General features: G+C 33.6%; 1 protein-coding gene across 6 annotated transcripts in view; it reads right to left on the reverse strand.

Moving 5' to 3' along the window:
- Window positions 1–23,299, reverse strand: part of LOC141551315 (phospholipid-transporting ATPase ABCA3-like) — a 230,654-nt gene that overhangs the window by 120,097 nt on the left and 87,258 nt on the right. For all 6 annotated transcript variants that reach the window (XM_074282818.1, XM_074282817.1, XM_074282822.1 and 3 more), the window contains 2 exons: window positions 8,572–8,753; window positions 7,124–7,264 (listed from right to left, as the gene is read on the reverse strand). In XM_074282818.1, coding sequence (XP_074138919.1) covers window positions 7,124–7,264; window positions 8,572–8,753 — 323 coding nt within the window. The remainder of the gene's footprint in view (window positions 1–7,123; window positions 7,265–8,571; window positions 8,754–23,299) is intronic.

The following is a 23,299-nucleotide window of genomic DNA, read 5'->3' on the forward strand; positions in this document are numbered from 1 at the left end:
TATTCATATTAACCAAACAAAATCATATTAAGCATATTTCCACATTGTCATGTTGTGAAAGAAAAATCAGAAAAAAGGGAAAAACTGTAAGAAAGAAAAAAAAAAACAAAAAAAGGAAAGTAATATTTATACTCCTTGATTCTTTCTCTGGTTATAGATGACATTTTCTATAACAAATTTATTAGAATTGTCTTGGATCACTGTATTGCTGAGAAGAGCTGTCTATCATAGTTGAGCATCACATTTTTTTTTGCTGTTACTGTGTACAATGTTCTGTTTCTGCTCACTTATTTGTTTTAATTAAGGAGCTCTTGAACTATATATTTTAATATTTAATTTTAAAGCTGGAAGATTTTGATTAGATATAAGAATGTTTTTTTAAACAGGTGTGAAATATCAAAATGGATAAAGCTCTTTGCTTCCAGTAGAGTCACAAGAAAAGAACAATTTCCAACAAAGATTATCATTATATTTGGTTAATCATTTAATCATTAATCAAAGCATTTAGTAAATGCTTTCCCTGTGCTGGATCCTCTGCTAGATTCTAGGGATACAAAGGCAAAATCAAAAGAGGTATTTGCCCTCAAAGAACTTGCACTGTTTTGGGGGAAATGACTTATATGTAAATATAATGAAGCAAAATTGATACCAAATAACAAATTCAGTGGGAAGGAAGGTATTAGCACCTAGGAGGATTAGGAAAGGCTTTATTGAAGAGGTGGCACTTAGCTCAGCTTTGAAGAAAGCCAGTAAGAGGTACAGGTCAAAAGGGAGTTTATTTATTATTCTGTGGAAGGCATGAAGACAGATGATATTATGTCATGAGTAAAGAACATCAAATAGGCAAGTTTGGCTAGATCCAAGAATTCACAAAAAGCCTAGAAATATAGACTGGGATTATGTTGTTAAGGATGTAAAATACCCCTAAATGAAGATAGTGTAGCTGAATCTAGAGGTAATAGGGAGCCACTGAAGATTTATGAATTGGAGAGATATGGTTAATCCTGTCATTTTGACAGCTGTGTGATAGATTGGAAAGGAAAGGAACCAGAAGCAGGGAAACCAATTAGTATGTTAGAACAGTATCCAGGGTTAAAGTAAGAATTTGAAAGAAAGTAGTATCTATCTATCTATCTATCTATCTATATCTATATCTATATCTATATCTATATCTATATCTATATCTATATCTATATCTATATCTATATATATATATATATATATAGAGAGAGAGAGAGAGAGAGAGAAGGGCAACAATGTGAAAGATGTCATGGAAGTGACTGGAGATGGGAGAGAGGAAAAAGTGATGACTCAAGAAACTATGAAACTGCAATAAAAGGTATGGTGACACCTTCAACAGGAATAAGGAAGAGAGGAATAGGTGATGGAGGAAAATGATGAGCTCTTTTTTAGATGCTTTAAAGTTCTTAGAACCCTAAGGGACATCCAGTTGGAGATGTCCAATAGGTAGTTGGTGTTGTGAGACTAATTTGAAAGAGACTATGACTAGATGCTTTCAAAATATTTTGGAGATACTCTGTTTCCCAGAGTTAAGCAGCAAGGCTATGCCATGAGCTTGGCATAATAACAATCCTTTGACCTCTGCATGATCTCATCCTCTGGCAAAGTACATTGCTTTGACTAGCATTAGATGATCACTGTCTCCTATTTTCCAGAGACAGAAAGCCAACATTTTGTGGTCTAAAGTCATTAATCACTTCTCTTGACTTGCTCACAATCTATCTTTTAACAGCTAACTGAATCAAACTAGGTAGGGCACTCATGTTCCTGTCATACTGACTCTGGTTCTTTAACAATCAACTTGGAGACAGTTCCCATAGGACCCAGAAAAACCTATATTGTCCATATATGAGCCTGCTAAAGGAAGTGCTAATCAAGACTTAGGAATGATTATGTCACAGTTCAACCCATATGTGCCTTACCCCAGCATGTTAAGCTCTCTTTCCTCTGTCCTTGTATGCAAGTCACTTTACTCACCCTGAAATATACTGTTACTTTGAGTCCTGACACATGTCTGGCTTGTTCTGTTTAGGTTTCTCCAGGTTACAGACTGTTCCAATATGGGCAGCATTCAGAAATTCTATTGACAATATATAGGGCTGAAAGTCACCTGACTTGAAATGACATTACTAAGAAAGAAGGTATAGAAAAGAGAAAAAAAAAGACCCATGACAGAGCCTTGCAGATATATCCATATTTTTCGAGTTGGGATGTTGAAAACAATCCAGCCAAGGATTGAGAAGGGATCAGATAAGTAAGGATAAAACAAAGAAAGCCATATCAATACAATCAGTATTACAGAGATGTCAAGGAGGATGATCCCTGAGGCAATAAATCTGTCAAGTAGAAGATTATTAATAACTTTGGAGAAAGTTTTAATTGAGTGGTGAGAGAACATAGAGATAATGATGTTGGCAGCTTTTTCTAGAAATGTAATTGAATGTGAAGATATACAGGATATATTACTTTAAGCAATGGTGTGATCAAGTAAAATTTTTGTTTATTTTTAAAGATTGTGCTAAAATAAGCATGTATTTAGGCAAAAGGAAAAGAAATAGTAGACAGGAACTAAATTTATTTGTCTAAAGGCAAGATCCTGGAGCAGATAATGCTTTAAGTCCCTGCCCTGTTATTTCATTATTTTACAAAGAACTTCATGGCTAGGATGGGAGGAAACTCATATTGCTTCCCTAAAGTACCATATCCAAAATTCTGTATATCTCTGACTAAGGACAATTAGGATATCCTCCAGAGCAGTGGTCCTCAAACTTTTTAAACAGGGGGCCTGTTCACTGTACCTCAGACTGTTGGAGGGCTGGACTATAGTAAAAACGAAAGCTCACACTCTGTCTCTGCCCCTCAGCCCATTTGCCAAAACCCGGGGGGCCGGCATAAACGTCCTCAGTGGGCCACATCTGGCCTGCGGGCCATAGTTTGAGAACCCTTGCTCTAGAGCCTATTGTTGCCATATACTTGCCCACAAAAATACCAGAATTTGGCAGCAAAAAAGCATAATCTTTCTTTCCCATTCCCATTCCCATTCTGAAGCTCTGGCATCAAAACGTAAACATGTAAAAATAAGGATGCAAAATATATTGAGAAAGGAAGAAATCACTTCTGCACACATTCTAAATGTCAAAGAGGCAACTTCTTAAGTATACATATGCTGTCTAAATAATCCAAAGAAAATTTGCTCATTTCCTCAATAAAAGAAGTAAGAAATATAAATATATTAGGAGACACTTTGTTTTCCAGAGCTAATGTCCAGTAAGCAAGCTGAGCCAAGAGCTTAACATAACAATAATCCTTTGTATTTACCCCCATGATCTCAGCCACAGCAAAATCCCAGAATTTCACAAAGTTATTACATTGCTTTGACAAGAGCTGATCAAGAAGCCCTACTCTGAATCAAATTTGTCTCATTGTTGTTGTTATCCCTTATGGTCAGATCTACAACTTATAGTAGCACAACCATCGGCATTAAGATCTTCCCACATTGCTTCAGGTCCCCCACTAGAGGCAGAGTCCTTGTCACCCAGTTCCTTTGCATGTAAACCGTTTCCCTCACTGTGAAATTAAACTTCTGGAGGAGATTCTAGAAAGATGGAAGAATAGGCCAGAAGGTTCCAAGCTCTCCAGATTTTTCATACTAACTAAACAAAATAGTGCCTCAGGGCAAATGTAGAGTGGTTGAAAATAAACAACAGTTGGAGCAAAACAGTCATCCTCTACAAACAAGCAGTAAAGTGTTTATGACAGTTTGGCCTGTGTAAACACCTTCAGGCTAGCTCCACTGAAACAGCAAGCAGGAAGCCCAGGGATTAGCTGAGTTGGGAGGTAACTCAACTCTAGTCACAGGAATTTTCACCTCTTGGAAAGTATGGGGAGTTAGGTTTCTAAGCAGGGGAAGATGAGGGGAACCTCTGCTGATAAGGGATGCCAGACATAGCTGTACAGCCCAGACCAGAAGAAACAATGGGACTTGACTCCACTAGTTGTGAGCTCTTGTAAGGAGGGAGTTCTTGATTTTGGTTCTTGACCAGAGGGGAGAATTAAGGAGGACCTGACGCCAGAAGCAGGACTGGCCAAGATTGCAATAACAAGCTCTTATAAATTAAAAAATAATGAGCAAGCAAAGGAAAAAAGAACCTAATCATAGACAGTGAAGCAAAAAAAGTCTCTTCTAATTCAAAAAGTAATGTCAAATGGTCACATACCAAAAAAAAATCATAGAAGAATTTTAAAAGACTTTAAAAATCAGGAGGAAGCTATGTGGCACAGTGGATAGAGCACCAGCTCTGAAGTCAGGAGGCCATTGAGTTTAAATCTGGCCTCAAATTTTTTTTCTAGCTGTGTGACCCTGGGCAAGTCACTTAACCCCAATTGCCTCAGCAAAAAACAAAACAAAACAAAACCCAAAAAGCTTTAAAAATCAAATGACAGATTGAGAAAAAAAATTTTTTTTTTTTAAAGAAAAAGAACAATCCAAGAAGAACAAGAAGATTATGAAAAGAAAATCAATCAACTGAAAAAGGAGATTCAGAATCTTAAGGAAGAAAACAACTCCATGAAAATTAGAATTGGGCAAGGAGAAGTCAGTGATGTTTTAAGAGACCATGAAAAAACAGAAGAGAATTTGAAACAACCCTTAAGACAAACAACTGATCTAGAGAACAGACCAAAGAGAGAAAATAAAAGAATAATTGGATTACCTAGAAGCTATTATCAGAAAAATTATCTTGATATAACAATAAAAGAAATAATTAAAGAAAACTGTCCTGAAGTGTTTGAAGAATGGAGGGAAAGTAAAAATAGAAAAAAAAAATCAGCCAACCACCACTTGAAAGAGATCTTACAAGGAAAACATATAGGAATATAATAGCCAAATCCAGAAGTCCCCAGGTCTTTGAACTGCAGCTGAAAATAATTATACCCTTTAAGTATAATCCTTAACATAAAAACAAAAAAGGGATATTCACTTAATTGCCATACATTCAGGATTTTGTTGAAAAAAGACAAACTATAGAAAAGTTGATATACAAAATATAGAGAAATATAAGGTAAACTGTTTGTCTAAGACTGTCATTAGTAATTGAGTTGTTTGGAAAAAAAGATTGAGCTAAAGCTAAGTATGATGTGATTCTAAAGTTGTAAAAAAAAGTAATTATCTTATGTAAATAAGATGTGAGAGGAAGAACTGACACAGAGGAATTAGATGGGGGAGGAGGATTGATAGTTCTGGAACCCTACTCATTGGGAATGGGTTAAGCAGAGGACAACATATATATATATATATATATATATATATATATATATATATATATATATATTTATAAGGATATAAAAGCCTTCTATATGAAAGAAATAAGGGGACAAAGGAATGGGGGGGAATAAAACCAAGAGAGCAAGGGGAAAGGGTTGGGAGAAAGAATAAAGGAGATATCTTTAAAAGGAGGAATAGATAGGTTAAATAACAGGAAGGCAAGGCAGCAGGTAAAAGTATAGCAGAAGAGTCAGGAGAGAAGGAAATAAGAAGTACACACAAACAAAGTAAAATCAGGAGTAAAATTTATTATGTAATAAAAAGCAGAGACAGTTATCATATCTCAAGGTTAAAGCCAAAATAGAGTTAATCAAGAGATAAGTAAAGAAACCACACATGCCAACTATATCAATCAATATTGTTTTAGACTATTTAAAATCATTATGTGGTGTAGGAAATGATGAAATGAAGCATTTAGAAAAATATGGAGAGATTGGACTTATGAAAGATGATGGTGTTCACCTTCAGAGAAACAGAGGACAAATTGAATAATATAGTCTTATACAGATACATATGGATGTATATATGTATATTTATGATTATAGAATCTAGATACATGTATGTATATGCATGTATATGGGTCTCTCTCTATATCTATGTTTGTATAGATATATTTGTCTGTATATGTATATACTGTATGTAATATGTATTTATATATATATATGTATATATTAGTGTCCTAGGAAAAACAATTTTTAACATGTTTTTAAAACTTTGAAGTTTCAGATTCTCACCCTTCCTACCCTCCCACTTCCCCACTGATAAAGTACATGTGAAGTTAATGCAAAACATTTCCAAAGAAGTCATATTACCAAAAAAAACCCCATAAATATCCCCTCCCAAAAAAACCTTAAGAAAAATAAAGTTTAAAAAATATGCTTCAATCTATATTCAGACACAATCAGTTCTTTCTACAGATTAGATTTTTCATCATTAGTTCTTCAGAATTGTCTTGGGTCACTATTGCAAAGAACACCAAAGTCATTTACTGCTGATGATCTACAACATTGCTATTAATTTGTACACAGTACATTTCATTTTGCATGAACTCATGGGGAACTCTCCAGGTTTCTCTAAGAGCACCCTGCTCATTATTTCTTATAGAATAGTAGTATTTCATTATAATCACATACAACAATTTATCCAGCTATTCCCTAGTTGATGGGTATCTCCTCAATTTCCAATTCTTTACTCTGAGAAAAGAGCTGGCATAAATATTTTGTCCAAATATAGGTCCTTTTCTTTTTAAAAGTTCTTTTGGGATTCATATCTAGAATTAGTATTGTTAGGTGAAAGGATATGCATGATTTTATAACCTTTTGGGCACAGTTCACATCTTTTGATCATTTATCAATTAGGGAATACCTTTTTTTTAAAAAAAATAAAATTGATGCAGTTCTTTATACATTTGAGGGAAGAGACATTTATCAGAGAAACTTGGCTTCTATATTCTTTTCACAATTACTATTCCTAACCATATTTTCCTATCCCATTTATTTTATTCTCTCTCCTTTCACCCTTTCCCTCTTTAAAAGTGTTTTGCCTCTGATACTCCTCCTCCAATATGCCCTCCCTTCTCCCACTCTTCCTCCTTGTATACCCTTCTTTCCTGCAGGGTAAAACAGATCTAAGAATACGAGTCAACCTCTTCAAATAAACTGAATGAGACATGTTATTAAATAAGACCTTCTTCACTAAATTCCAGTTCCCTAAAACATAAAAGGGAAAAATCTAAAATTCTAAACCAAATCTTAGTCCTAACTAGAATGGAGACAATACCTTGGACAAATTTTTTATCTTTATTCCTACTTGCAGGTCTGTAGGATCAGACTCAAAGAATTCATGCTGTGGAGATTTCTCAATATCTTCCTCCTCCTTTTCTTTTAAAATCATTCTTGGCTTCTTTAACCAGTAGGAAGGCTATGGTATAAAATCAAAACTCAATTACCAAAATGAGCACTAACTGACAATGTCACAGTACTGTTGAGAATACCACAGTTCTTCACTTTTTTTTCTGAAATTCTGCAGCTAATTGACCTAATGACTTCAGTCTTGAAAACATTTAACAAACATTTTCTTATCCAAAAATTAATGATGAAAATGTGGTAATTCCAGAATGAACTCCAAAATGAAAGAAAAATGGAGGAATCTTTAAGCTAGACCAAGTTTCTTTTCTTGAAGAATACAACTTTGTGAGTTATGTAGTTTAACTTTTTTTTTTTTTAAAGGCAATCAGGGGTAAGTGACCTTATCAGGGTCACAGACCTAGGAAGTATCTGAAATCAAATTTGAACTCAAGTATTCTTAATTCCATGGCTGATACTTCTATCCACTGAACCACATCTGGCTGCTCCTGGTATAATTTTTTATCCTCATTTTAATAAGGAAAAACTTGAGAGTTACAAAGTTCAAGTGATTTGCTCAGAGTCAAAAATATTGGGCCAGGATTTGAAACAAATTTCCTGACTTAAGGTTCAACATTTTTTTTTAATAAGATAAGGCTTGATTTTTTTCTTTGGTCAGAAAGAATCAGATTTTCCTATAGTACTATGATTTATGGCCTAAATAGGCTTGAAGGCTGTGGAGTTGACTGCATTCTAGCAAAGCTGGGGAGCAGAAGAGGGAAAGGGTTTTGCTGTAATTGCCCCAGGAAAATGATAAGAGGGGAGCAGGATGGAGGCTACCTTGATTATTGTTATGGTATTCTGAGTTGTGGAGAAAGTCAAAGATCCCAAAATATATTTTTTCAACTTAATAATATTCTCAATGCTTACATTCCATGATATCTTACTAATCTGTTTAGTTCTGTTTATATGAGGAGTCAGTTTGTATCTCTGTAAGTTCCTAAATATGTAACTTCCTTCATCAGGAAGTCAATAGAAATCTGTAACTTCAGTCTTCCTTACTCATGATTTCCCAGACGGGAAAAATAAGAAGAAAAAATTTATTTGCAATTGCTGAGATGTGGGCCTGCAGTTCCACTACTTAGGCTATATGTTTTGTTTACATGACTAGCATAATACTGTTACTTTATTGACTCAAATAAAGGAAAAATTAAAACAGAGGTAATCATGGATTAACATAGTAAAGACACAATCTGTAACCTTGCAATTGCTTCTTAAGGCTTTGGTATCAGGGTAACAGGGGAACACAGGAATCTTAAAGTTCCCTCTTCTATAAAACAGCAATAATCAAGGTTAATCTGAAGAAAAGCAGCATAAACTCACCAGTAAGAAGAAATACCAGGGCTGGGGCATACCATATTCTCCAGGAAACACAGTTTCTATATACCAGGTCACCAAACCATAAAAAACAGAGTCATATAGTAGCATTAATATCACATGGCCTAAAGTGAAGTCATCATTTACGTGAATAGGTGACATGAACTCTTCCCATTGCATGCCTATCCCTGCAAAACACAAAAGACAAAAAGTTACCCTATATATTATACTGACTTTGAACTTTTTCAGTATTCAAAATTATAAATCATAAGCCCCAATAATATGTTTATGTTTAACAATTAGTTCAAAGCAAAGGTGTTTAATGAAATAGTGCAGTAGTTTATAAATTATTTCTACCATAAAGCTTAGGTACATTTTCCATCAAACATAAAAATCATCAATGGGAAAAGTAAACACGAAAGGGGTCTCAAATATAGGGAACATGTGTGATCAAAGCTCAACAGAAAGGAGATATCATATCAGTGGAGGGAATACACTCCTATAACATCATTTCTATAATATGTAAGGAATATATGTAATGGAGGCAAAGAATAACACTTTTAAAGCCATAGGATCATTATTATTTTCTGGTAATGTTATTGTGTTATTTTCTCTGGCCTGCTATTGAGAAATAAGGGGGGAAAGGGAGAAAGATTTAGATAAATAATAATAAATAAAAAAGAAATCTATAAGTTAGATTGGGAGGGGAAAGCTTGACAAATAGGAAGAGAGTTAAGTTAAGGTAAAGGGGTCAAAAAACTACAGGAAGAGGGGTATCTTAAAGCATATTAAACAAAAATAACTATAGGTACAAGGTACTGTCTTAAAGAAAAGGGAATTAATTCAGAAAAAACAACATGAGACACTAAAATAAATAAAATTAGAATTTACTAAACATGGGGGAGGGAGTTGACATATTCCATTTTAGGAAAATTAATCTGACAACTGAGTGGGAGAATGAATTGGGGTGGGAAAGACTTGAGCCAAGAAGAACAAACAGCAGCCACTACAATAGTCAAGGTGAAAGGTGATGAGGGCTTACACTAGGGTGGTGGCAGTGTCAGAAGAGAGCAGAAGATATATACAAGAGATGTTTCAAAGGGAGAGATGACAGGATTTAACAAATTAGATATGAAAAATAAAAAAATGAAAAACTCCGGGAGAATATGTAGGTTGTGAGCATAGGTGACTGAGAAAATGATGGTACCTTCAACAGTAACAGGTAAATTAGGAAGAGGAAGGATTTTTGAAGAAAGATAATGAAATTTCATTTTTGTGTGTGTTGACTTTACGATGTCTACAAGAATTCAATTAAAGATATACAAAAGGCATTTAGAGAGGTGACTGAAGTTAGGAGTGATCAAAGAGATTTTCTAAGCATCTTCATAGAGATGATAACTGACACCATGGAAACTAAGAAAATCATCAAGTGAAATAGTATGTAAGGAGAAGAGGGTCCAAGGCAGGATCTCGGAGGATCCCCAAAGTTAGTAAGTGTGATCTGAATGCAGATCTTACAAAAAGAAACTAAGAGGAGCGATCAGAGGATAACCAAAAGAAAGAAATGTTATGAAAATCTAGAAAGAAGAAAGTATCCAGAAGACCACAAAAGTGTTAAGATCTCAAAGAGGAGACACCTCATACCATTCCTTTAAAAAGGTATATACTATATAGGATTTTTCTTTGTTTCTTTTCTTTATTGATAGATTTTGCTAATTTTTTCTCTATTTCTTCTTACACACTATCTTTAAAAATTCTATGATACATGAAATAGTTATTTGGGAAGAGAAAGGGAGGAATATAGGGGAAAATTTAGCCAGCTAAATTATTTGAAAAAATCAATTGGAAGACTTAGGATAAAGATGAAATATGAAAGGTTTTAGCTAAGCTTAGGTCCCCTAAGAAACATCCTGTCATAGATTTAAAAGGATGCCGAACTATAAAAGATGATAACCAGAAATTTGTACATGCTCTGGTCAGAAATATACCAGATGGGTCTGAAGACGTCAGGAACTCATCATTTTCTTGTCTGAAGGCTATAAAGCTACGTCCTGTCAGTTATCTGCTCAAGGAAAGGGGGGGAGTACATATGTATCAGTCAATAAGCATCTGTTAAATGCTTATTATGTGCCAGTGTTCTTTGAGGCTTTCCAAGAGACTTGAATCTAGCATAATCTCTTAATATCCTATTGTAGCTAAAGCAGGGGACAGAGTCATCTCAGTGAGCCCCTTGGATTCCCATATTCAGAATGATATTTGTCATTTTGGTGCATTTTAAACTATCCTACAAAACAATCTGAAATAGGCTCCACTTACTAGAGTAAGAACTTGCTATTTGGGAAAAAATAAACAAACCAATACCCAAATCTAAGAAAATCTGAATGCAGTTTTTCAGAAATTAAATTCACATCAACATCTCACAATGTTTTAACAAGGTATGTTCCAAATGGGTAAATGACTTAAACATAGAAGGCAAAATGCTAAACTAAAGAAACAAGGAAAAAATAATTTTCCAGATTAACACATATGGCAAAACTTCATGACCAAATGAAGTATAGAAGATAAAATGGGACAATTTCGAGGGCATAAAATTAAAAAGGTTTTGAACAAGAAAGACCAAAGCAATTAAAATGAGAAGAAAACATCTTTATATAAAGTTTCTCTGATGAAATCTCATTCTAAAAATATATAAGGATTCAAATTTATAAAACAGGAGTCAGTCCCCCAATTGATAAATGGCCAAAGAATATGAATAAGAAGTTTTGTTTTCTTTTTTAAAAATCAATTTATTTTTAATATTTAACTTAAACATTTTTGAGTTCCCAATTCTCCTACAGCCCCTCCTCAATCTTTTGAGAAGAAAGGAAAAAATATCAATTATACATGTGATGTCATGGAAAACAAATTTCCATATTAGTCATGTCACCCCCCCCAAAAAAAGACAAGAAAAATAGTGTAAAAAGTATGCTTCCATCTGCACTCAGACTTTATCAGTTCTTTCTCTGAAGATGGATAGCATCTTTTTGGTGGGTACTTTGGAAATGTTAGGAATCAGTGTATTTATCAGAGTTAAGTATTTCACAGTTAATCATCATTACAATATTTCTGTTAGAGTGTATAATGTTCTCTTGGTTCTTTTCAGTTAGCTTTGTATCAGTTCACATGTTTCCAGATTTTTCTGAAACCATCCTCTTCATCATTTCTCATATCACAACCATAAACTGCAACTTATTTAGTTATTCCTCAATTGCTAAGCATCCCCTTAATTTCCAATCCTTTGCCACTATGAAAATTTTTGTATAGGTCCTTTTCTTTTCTGTATTTTTTATTTATCTCTTTGGGCTATAGACCTCGTTTTCCAAAATGGTTGGACTAGTTCACAACTCCACCAACAGTGTTTTATTGAAGCTATTCCAACATTTGTCATTTTCCTTTCCTGTCCTGTTATTCAATTTAATAGATATGAGATGGTACCTTAGAACTGTTGTAATTTGCATTTCCCTAATCATTAGAGATATAGAACACTTTTTCATATGACTATTGATAACTTTGATTTCTTCTTTGGAAAATTGCCTGTTAATATCCCTAACTATCTATCAACTGGGGAATGAATGGATATTGAATTTGGCTTAGTTCTCTCTATATGAGAAATGAGAACTTAGATCAGAGAAATTTAATTGCAAAATTTTATTTGTAGTTTTCAAGGGAAGAAATGTAAGTTGTTAATAACTATATGAAAAAGTGATCCTAAATCACTAAGAATTAAGAGAAATGTGAATTAAAATATGTTGGAGATGCCACATCAAACTCATGATATATTGCCAAAAATGAGAAAAAAGAAAAAATGATGAAATAAGAGAAGCTTCTGAAAAACATTAATTCAGAGTTGGAAGAATTGTAATTGGTCCATCTATTCTGAAAAACAATTTGAAACAATGTCCAATAAGTTACTAAACTGTAAATGTATTTTGACTCTTTACTACTAGGTCTATGTCAAAGAAAGAGGAAAAAGAACTCATGTATACCAAAATGTTTATAAAAGCTCTTCTTTGTGGACTCAAAGAATTGGAAACTAAAAGGGTGCTAATCAGTTGGGGAATGATTAAATAAATTATGGGTATATGAATGTAATGGAAATATAGTTTGCTATAATAAATAATAACAGATAGTTTTAAAGAAACATGTTACGATTTGTACGTATTGATGCACAGTGAGGTGAAGAGAACCAAAAGAACCATTTATACAATGAGAACATCATTATAAAAATAACTTTGAAAGACAAGAATTCTGATCAACATAATGACTATGATTCTAGGGAGATGACCAATAAAATATACTATTGACCCAATATAGAGGAGATGGATTTGAGAGGAAATTTGTTTTACTTGACTACATATAAATACTAGAAGGTTTTTTAAAACAGGGGAAAGAGAATAAAATGGAGAGAAAATAATTTTTGCTAATTGAAAAAGCAAAATGTAATTGAAAATATTTTTGGGTTTATCAATAGATCTGATAAGAGAAATGCCTGCTATTTTAATAATATTCCAGAGTTCAAATATATTTGGTTCATACCTTAGACCTTTTTCCCTTAGAACTAAAAAAAGACTTAAAAGAGAATGAGTCTAAAAGTCAGGAGTTCTAGATCTGGGTATACTTCTTTGCAGGAAGGCAACCTGATACTTAAATAGCTGAAGCTGCTGGTGGTAATCCTGGATAGGATTAGAAGACAATTGAGGTTAGAGAAACACTAACATACAATCTGCTAGTTACCCTTTTCATGAACTCCTAACTGGGATTTGTCTGGTATATACTATATATGAATATGTGTGAGAGACAACATGGAACAGTGGCTAGAAGACAAGTCTCAAATCCAGGATGATAATTATCTGTGTGACTCTAAGAAAATCACTTAACTCAGTGCTCTAGATTTCTTGTTCTGTTGTCTTGATTCTTCAGGATCTTGGGGATCATACTGTCCACAAGGTTTGCTTGGCAAGAATACTGGAGTTTGCCATTTCCTTTTCTAGTGGATTAAGGCAAAGAGACTGAATAAATTGCCCTGGGTCACACAGCTAGCAAGTGTCTGAGATCAGATTTAAATTCAGTTACGCCTAAAATTCAGTGCTCTATTCACAGAGCCATTTTAGGCTTTAGGCAAGACTACTATATAAGGCTATAAGTTGCAGAAAAGATAATGAACTGCATTGGTAGATGTATGTTTCCTCACCTAAGACACTCCTATACTGTTGAAATTATAGCTCCAAATCATAGTCCCTATTTCTTTATTTATATGTATATAAATTCTCTACCCTTAAGGTTAAAGATTGTTTCATTTTTTTTGTTTTAATATCCCATAGAACATACCCTAAGTCCCAGCACATAGTATTTAATAAATGTTTGCTTATTGAGTTTGATTTCTTTCAATTTTTTGTTTTTTTATATTGCTTAAATCAGCCCATTTTCATTTGGTATTACAAAGTTTAAGATACTATCCATATATATTATTTATTGGAAGACAATACAAACATCTTTATTTTTGTTATTACTGTTTGGTTTCAAAGGAAAGTATGGGAGAGAAGAGGTATCAGACTACCAAACTGAGGTCTACAGGGTTTGGTGCACTGACCTCATTGTTGAATACCTGTGAAATTTGGATAGCAAAACAATGCCATACCAAAAAACAAAATGGCTTCCATTTGAATTGTTTTAAGAAAATTCTAAAGATCACCTGGCAAAATAAAGTACCAGACACTGAAGTCTCTTCTTAAACTTTCAAGCATTCAAATTCTACTGCAGAGGATACAATTCCTATAGACTGGCCATTGATTAAATGCCAATAAAGTTATTGTCCAAAAACTATTTTATGGAGAGCACACACAAGACAGGTAGGTGTGCACATGGTGGTCAGAAGTGATACAAGACCATTGTCAAGGTCTCTCTGAAAAACTTTGAAATCAATTCTGTAATGTGGGAGACACTGGCAAAGGCTCCACCCAGCATAGTATGCCTGTGTCAAAGAAAAGTGCTATGTTCTATGAGTGAAGCTGAATGGCTCAAAAGAAATGTGAAATGTGCAAAATTAGAGATATTTTCATCCTAAATGTTCATATATACCATGTGTGTCCAACTTATAAAACCTCCCAAGCTCATATTGGTATGAACAGCCAGTTAGTTGAACACACTATATTTACCTACAATATAGTGATATCATTCCTGATCTTCTCTGAGAACAAAGGACAATAACTAACTTTTAAATATAGATGCAGTCATACCAGATTTCAAACTCTATTATATAGAGGTAATTATCAAAATAATCAGGTATTGGCAAAGAAATAGTATATTAGATCATTACATAGGTTAGGAACTAAATGACCATATAGTATAGCACATAATAAACCCAAAGTTCCAAGCTTTTTGAAGAAAAAAAAAACTGGGGAAAACTAGAAAACAGTGTCAAAAACTAGGTATATAGGCCAACATCTATGATGTATACCAAGGTAAGATCAAAATGGGGATATGATTTAGACATAAAGGATGATATCATAAACAAATTAGAAGACCATGGAGTGGTTTATTTGTCATATCTATGGAAAAGGGATGAATTTAAGACCAAAGAAAATATAGAGAACATTACAAAAAAAAAACCAAGATAATTTTGATTATTTAAAATTAAAAATCTTTTGCACAGATAAAAACAATTATAATCAGATTAAAAAGGAAGCAGAAAATTGGGAAATTTTTTTACATTGTGTTTCTGATAAAGGCCTCATTCCTAATTGACTCAAGTTTATAAGAAAATGAACCATTCACCATTTGATAAATGGTCAAAGGATATGAACAGACAATTTTTAGATGAAGAAATTAAAGACATTTCTGGTCATATGAAAAAGTGTTCTAAATCACTAATTTAAAAATATTTTTAAAATTTTATTTATTTATTATTATTAAAGATAATTTTTCAACATTGATCCTTGCATAGCCTTGGGTTCCAAATTTTCCCCTCCTTCGCCCTACCCCTTCCCTAGATGGCAAGTAATCCAATATATGTTATTTATGTTAAAATATATGTTAAATCCAATATATGCAAACATATTTGTACAATTATCTTGCGGCACAAGAAAGATCAGATCTAAAAGGAAAGAAAATGAATAAGAAAGCAAAATGCATATGAACAATAAAAAGAGTGAGAATGTTATGTTATGATCCACTCTCAGTTCCCACAGTTTTCTCTCTGGGTGTAGATGACTTTCTTCATGACAAGATCATTGATTGAAACTGGCCTCAATCACTCATTGGTGGAAAGAGTCACATCCACCAGAACTGATTGTCACATAATATTGTTGGTGCTGTGTACAATGATCTCCTGGTTCTGCTCACTAAATTACTATCAAGTAGAGAAATATAAATTAACTGTCAGGTACCATTTCACCTCTTAGGTTGACTAAGATGATAGGAAAAATGATAAATGATGGAAGGGGATGTTGGAAAACCAGGAATCTGATGCATTGTTGGTGGAATTGTGAAATGATCTAACAACTCTAGAAAGCAATTTGGAACTATGCTCAAAGGGCTATCAAATTGTACATACTCTTTGACCCAACAGTATCTCTACTAGGTCTGTGTCTCAAGGAAGTAATAAAGGAGGGGAAAAGAGCCACATGTGCAAAAAATATTTGTATCAGTATGTGTTGCAGGGGCAAGGAACTGGAAACACAGTGGATGTCTATCAGTTGAAGAATAGCTGAATAAGTTATGGTATATGAATGTAATGGAATATTATTGTTTTATAAGAAAGGATCAGAGGACTTCTGGGAGTAGAGCCAAGATGGTGGAGACAACACAGGTTTCTTTCTAATCTTCTCCTACAACCCCCAGATTAATTACCAAATCCAGGCTCTGAATTAGCTCTAGCTTGGCAGAATCCACAAATATTGGGAGTGCAACAAATCACCAGAAAAAGATAAATTTGAAGTTCACCAGAAAAAGTCTGTTTCAATCAGAAATGGGAGGGAGGGAGCCAGTGCAAGCAGCTGACCACAAATGTCAGTGCAGACAGCTCAGAGTCCCAGGGCAGTATGCAGACTCCATGTGGTGGAGGGGAAAAGGTCTGTTTCAATCAGAAATGGGAGGGAGGTAGTCAAGTGGAAGCAGGCTGAGCACAGACACCAGCACAGACCCTGGGCAATGTGGACTCTGCAGTACAGATTCCACATGGTGGAGAATCTAGAGGGAGGAATCTACAGCAGCAGTGTTGGCTGTTAGTGGTGATAAGCAAGCCAGCATATCAGCAGAAAAGTTAAAAAAAAAAACATCCAACACAAACACAAAGGTAAATAGCCAAGCCCAAAATGCCAGAATCTCACAGGACCTGGTCATGCCCATCCAGCACCAGGAGTGAGTCAGCACCAACCCAGTGCAGCAGAAGTCACAGCTAGAGGAAGTTGCTGCTTGTGGAGGAAGCTTGGAAAACCTCTCTTCCCCTAAAAGCAGAACTTACCTTTTTTTTTTTTAAATGAGTAAAAAAGTAAAGAGAACTCTGAAGACAGACAGCTTCTATGGTGAAAGAAGAACAGATATCAAACCCTGAGGAGACTAAAGGTAGATTGTCTCCAGATGAAACCCCAAAAAGTGATATAATCATGTCCTCATCACACAAGTCTCTTCTAAAAGAAATTAAAAAGGATCTTAAAAGAGGTAGAAGAAAAATGGGAAAAGGAAATGAAAACTTTGCAAGAGGTTTTGGAAAACTCATTAAAAGATAGATTTGATAAAACAGAAAAAGAAAAAAAAAACTCCCAGAAAAACAGAATGTGAAACAGAAAAAGAAAATAACTCCTTAAAAAACAGAATGTGAAATGGAAAAAAAAACTCCTAAAAAACCAAATTCGTGAAATGGAAACAAAATAGAACAAAACAACTCATTTAAAAATTCAATTGAACAAATACAAAAAGAAGTAAAAAAAAGTAAATGAAGAAAATTCACCAGAATTCAGAATTGAACAAATGGAAATGAATGACTCAATGAGACAAGAACCAGTCAACCAAAACCAAAAAAAAAAAAAAAAAAAAAGAAAAGAAAAAATAGAAAAAAAATGTAAACTACCTAATTGGGAAAACAACTGACCTGGAAAATAGATCTAGGAGAGACAATCTAAGGATTATTGGACTACCTGAAATTCATGAGGAAAAAAGAGCCTAGACACTATTTTTCAGGAAATCATCAAAGAGAACTGCCTGGATGTCATGAAATCAGAAGGTAAAATGACCATTGAAAGAATTCATCAAACACCTCCTGAAAGAGACCCCAAAATTAAAACCCCAAGGAATATCATGGCTAAATTTCAGAACTATTGGAAAAAGTATTTTCCAATACTTTTGGAAAAAATATTACAAGCAACCCGAAAGAAGGGAATTGTAAGAGGAAAAAAAAGGGGAAAGTGGAGGTACAATGAGGGAAATCACATCTCAGGAAGAGGCAAAGAAAACCTATAATAATCAGGAAAGAAAGGAGGGAGATAAATACTGTGTGAATCTTACTCTCATCAGATTTGTCTAAAAAAAAAAATATTAGATATATTTGGTTTTACCTAGAAACTTCTCTCACCTTATAGAAGGCAAAAAAAGGCTAAATAGAAAGGAAAACAAAAATAGTAGAGGAAAGGTATAAGAAAAGGGGAGGGTCTCTAAAGGGGGAGGTCTCCTTGAGGCAAGTAGTGCTCCTAAGTAAAATGCTGGGGAGGAGGGAAAGGGGAAAAGGAAAGAAAAAAAGTATAATTTGGGGTTAATAAGATGGCAGGAAATAAAGAATTAGTAGTTTTAACTGTAAATGTGAATGGGGTGAACTCTCCCATAAAATGTAAGCAGATAGCAGACTGGATTAAAAATCAGAATCCTACAATATGCTGTTTACAAGAAACACATTTAAAGCAGAATGATACATACAGAGTAAAGGTAAAAGGCTGGAACAGAATCTATTATGCTTCAAGTGATGTAAAAAAAGCAGGGTAGCCATCCTGATCTTAGATCAAGCAAAAGCAAAAATTGATCTAATTAAAAGAGATAAGAAAGGAAACTATATCTTGCTAAAGAGTACCATAGATAATGAAGCAATATCAATATTAAACACAAGCAGCAAGTGGTGTAGCATATAAATTCTTAAAGAAGAAGTTGAGAGAGTTGTAAGAAGAAATTGACAGCAAAACTATTATAGTGGAGAGATCAATAAAATTGAAACTAAAAAAACTATTGAATTAATAAAACTAAGAGATGGTTTTATGAAAAAAACAAAGAAATAGATAAACTTTTAGTTAATTTGATTAATAAAAGGAAAGAGGGAAATCAAATTGTTTAAAAAATGAAAAGGGAGAACTATTCTACCAATGAAGAAGAAATTGGGGCAATTATTAAGAGTTACTTTGCCCAACTTTATGCCAATAAATTTGACAACTTAAGTGAAATGGAGGAATACCAAAAATATATATTGCCCAGATTAACAAAAGAGGAAATAAATTACTTAAGTAAAATAGTCCCATTTTGGAAAAAGAAATAGAACAAGCTATTATTCAACTCCCTAAGAAAAATTCCCAGGACCAGATGGATTTATATGTGAATTCTACCAAACATTTAAAGAACAATTAACTCCTATATTATATAACTATTTGAAAAAATAGGGAATGAAGGGATCCTATCATATTCCTTTTATGACACAGACATGATACTGATACCTAAACCAGGTAGAATGAAAACAGAAAAAGAAAATTATAGACCAATCCCCCTAATGAATATTGATGCAAAAATATTAATTAAATATTAGCAAAGAGATTACAGAAAATTATCTCCAAGATAATACAGCATAACCAACTAGGATTTACACCAGGAACACAGGGCTGGTTCAATATTAGGAAAACTATTAGCATAATTGACTACATCAACAATCAAATTAACAAAAACCATATGATTATCTCAATAGATGCAGAAAAAGCATTTGATAAAATCCAACACCCATTCCTAATAAAAACACTAAAGAGTATAGGAATAAATGGACTTTTCCTTAAAACAGTCAGTAGCATCTATGTAAAACCATCAGTAAGCATCATATGTAGTGGTGATAAACTGGAAGCATTCCCAATAAAATCAGAGGTGAAAGAAGGTTGCCCATTATCACTGTTACTTCAATATTATATTAGAAATGCTAGTTTTGGCAATAAGAGATGAAAATGAGATTAAAGGAATTAAAGTAGGTAATGAGGAAACCAAATTATCACTTTTTTGCAGATGATGTGATGGTATACTTAGAGAACCCTAGAGAATCAACTAAAAAACTACTAGAAATAATCCACAACTTTAGCAAAGTTGCAGGATACAAAATAAATTCACATAAATCATCAGCATTTTTATATATCACTAACTAAATCCAACAGCAGGAGATATAAAGGGAAATTCCACTTAAAATAACTGTCGATTGTATAAAATATTTGGGAATCCATCTGCCAAGGGAAATCAGGAACTATATGAGCAAAATTACAAAACACTTTCCACACAAATAGAGTCAGATCGAAGCAATTGGAAAAATATCAAGTGTTTTTGGATTGGTCAAGTGAATATAATAAAGACAATAACAACACTACCTGAACTGATCCATTTATTTAGTGCTATACCAATCAAACTCCCAAGAAACTATTTTACTGACCTAGAAAAAATAACAAAATTCATCTGGAAGAACAAAAGGTCAAGAATTGCAAGGGAACTAATGAAAAAAAAAACACCAAATGAAGGTGGCCTAAGCTGTACTAGATTTAAAACTATATTATAAAGCAGCGGTCATCAAAACCATTTGGTACTGGCTAAGAACTAGAGAAGTTGATCAGTGGAATAGGTTAGATTCACAGAATAAAATAGTCAATGACTATAGCAATCTAATATTTGATAAACTTAAATGCCCCAGCTTTGGGGATAAGAATTCACTATCTGACAAAAACTGCTGGGAAAATTGGAAACTAGTATAGCAGAAAGTAGGTATAGACCCACACCTAACTCTGTATACCAAGATAACGTTGAAATGGGTTCATGATCTAGACGTAAAGAATGATATTATAAACAAATTAGAAGAACATAGGATAATTTACTTCTCATATTTGTAGAGGAGGAAGGAATTTGTGACCAAGGAAGAACTAGAAATCATTATTGATCACAAAATAGATAATTTTGATTACATTAAATTAAAAAGATTTTGTATAAACAAAACTAATGCATATAATATTAGAAGGGAGGCAATAAACTGGGAAAACATTTTTACTTCCAAAGGATCTGATAAAGGCCTCATTTCTAAAATATATAGAGAACTGACTCAAATTTACAATAGTTCAAGTTATTCTCCAATTGATAAATGCCAAAAGATATGAACAATTTTCAGATGAAGAAACTGAAACTATTTGTAGTCACATGAAAAGTTGCTCCAAATCACTATTGATTAAAAAAATGCAAATTAATACAACTCTGAGATACCACTACACACCTGTCAGATTGACTAAGATGACAGGAAAAGATAATGACAAATGTTGGAGGGGATGTGGGAAAATTGGGACACTGATACATGTTGGGGGAGTTGTGAATGTATCCAACCATTCTGGAGAGCAGTTTGGAACTATGCTCAAAAAGTTATCAAACTGTGCACACCCTTGATCCAGCAATGTTACTACTGGGATTATATCCCAAAGAGATCTTAAAGGAGGGAAAGAGATCCATATTTGCAAAAATGTTTATGGTAGCCCTCTCTGTAGAGGCAAGAAAATGGAAACTGAGTGGATGTCCATCAAATGGAGAATGGCTGAATAAATTGTGTTATATGAATGCTATAGAACATTATTATTCTGTAAGAAATGACAATCAGGATAATTTCAGAAAGGCCTGGAGAGACTTACCTGAACTGATGCTAAGTGAAATGAGCAGAACCCAGGAGATCATTATTCATGACAACAACAAGAATATAGGACGATCAATTCTGATGGACGTGGCTCTCTTCAACATTGAGATGATTCAAACCAGTTCCAGTTGTTCAGTGATGAAGAGAGCCATCTACACCCAGAGAGAGAACTATGGGAACAAAGTGTGAAACTCAACATAGCATTCTCACTCTCTCTCTTGTTATTTGTTTGCATTTTGTTTTCTTTCTCAGTTTTTCTTTTCAAAACTTCCTTCTTGATCTGATTTTTCTTGTGCAGCAAAATAACTATATAAATATATATACATATATTGGATTTAACATGTATTTCAATATATTTAACATGTATTGGACTACTTGAGTTAGGGGAAGGAGGAGGGGCAAGGAAGGGAAAATTTGGAACAAAAGATTTTGCATTTACCCATGAATAATAATTAAAAAATGGATCAGCAGGATGATTTTAGAAAGTCTTGGAGAGACTTACATTAACTTATGCTAAGTGAAATGAGTAGAATCAAAAGAACATTATACACAACAAGAAGAATATATGTGATGATCAAATAAGATAGACTTGGCTCTTTTCAACAATGAGGTGATTAAGGCCAGTTTCAATAGGCTTGTGATGGAGGCAGCCATTTGCATCCAGAGAGAAGACTATGGGGATATCACAACATATATTGTTGTTTGCTTCCTTGTGTTTTTTTCTTTCTCATTTTCCCCTGTTTGATGTGATTTTTCTTGTGCAACATGATAAATGTGGAAATATGTTTAGAAGAATTGTACATGTTTAACCTATATTGGATTATTTGCTTTCTAGGGAAGAGGAAAGATGAGGAGGGAGGGAGAAAAATTTGCAAGGGTAAATGTTTAAAACTATCTTTGCATATATTTTGAAAAATATAAGGGTATTATTATTTTAAAAAGAATATAGAGAGTATAACAAAATGTAAAACAGATAGTTTTGAGTATTTAAAATTAAAAATATTTTGTACAAAAAAACCTAATTGTAATCAGATTGGAAGGGAGGAAGAAAATTAGGGAAATTTTTTTGCAATATATATCTCAGATAAAGGCCTTAATTCTGAAATATATAAAGAACTGAATCTAATTTATAAAAATACAAGTCATTATCCAATTGATAAATGGCCAAAGGATATAAACAGGAAGTTTTTTGATTATCTAAGCTAACTATAGTCATGAAAAAAATGCTCTAAACCATAATTAGAGAAATACAAATTAAAACAGCTCTGAGGTACCACCACACACCTTTCAAATTGGCTAAGATGATAGGAAAAGTAGTTCAAGGGAACTAATGAAAAAAAAAATCAAATGAAGGTGGCCTAAGCTGTACTAGATCTAAAACTATATTATAAAGCAGTGGTCTGCTTGAGAGGATATGGGAAAATTGGGACACCAATCTATTGCTGGTGGAGTTGTAAACTGATCTAACTATTCTGGAGAGCAATTTGGAACTATGACCAAAGGCTATAAAACTGTGTATACCCTTTGATCTAGCTTTGTCACTACTGGGTTTATATCTGAAAGAGATCATAAAAGAGTGGAAAAGACCTACATGTGCAAAAATGTTTGCAGCAGCCCTTTTATAGTGGCAAGGAATTGGAAACTGAGTGAATGCCTATCAATTGGAGGATGTTTGAATAAGTTATGGTATTTGAAGTAATGGAATATTATCATTCTATAAGAAATGATGAGCAGGCTGATTTCAGAAAAGCCTGAAAAGACTGATGCTGAGTGAAGTGAGCCAAGCCAGAACAACACTGGACACAGTAA

Source organism: Sminthopsis crassicaudata, chromosome 1, assembly GCF_048593235.1.
Source record: "Sminthopsis crassicaudata isolate SCR6 chromosome 1, ASM4859323v1, whole genome shotgun sequence".
NCBI classification, from domain to species: Eukaryota; Metazoa; Chordata; class Mammalia; order Dasyuromorphia; family Dasyuridae; genus Sminthopsis; species Sminthopsis crassicaudata.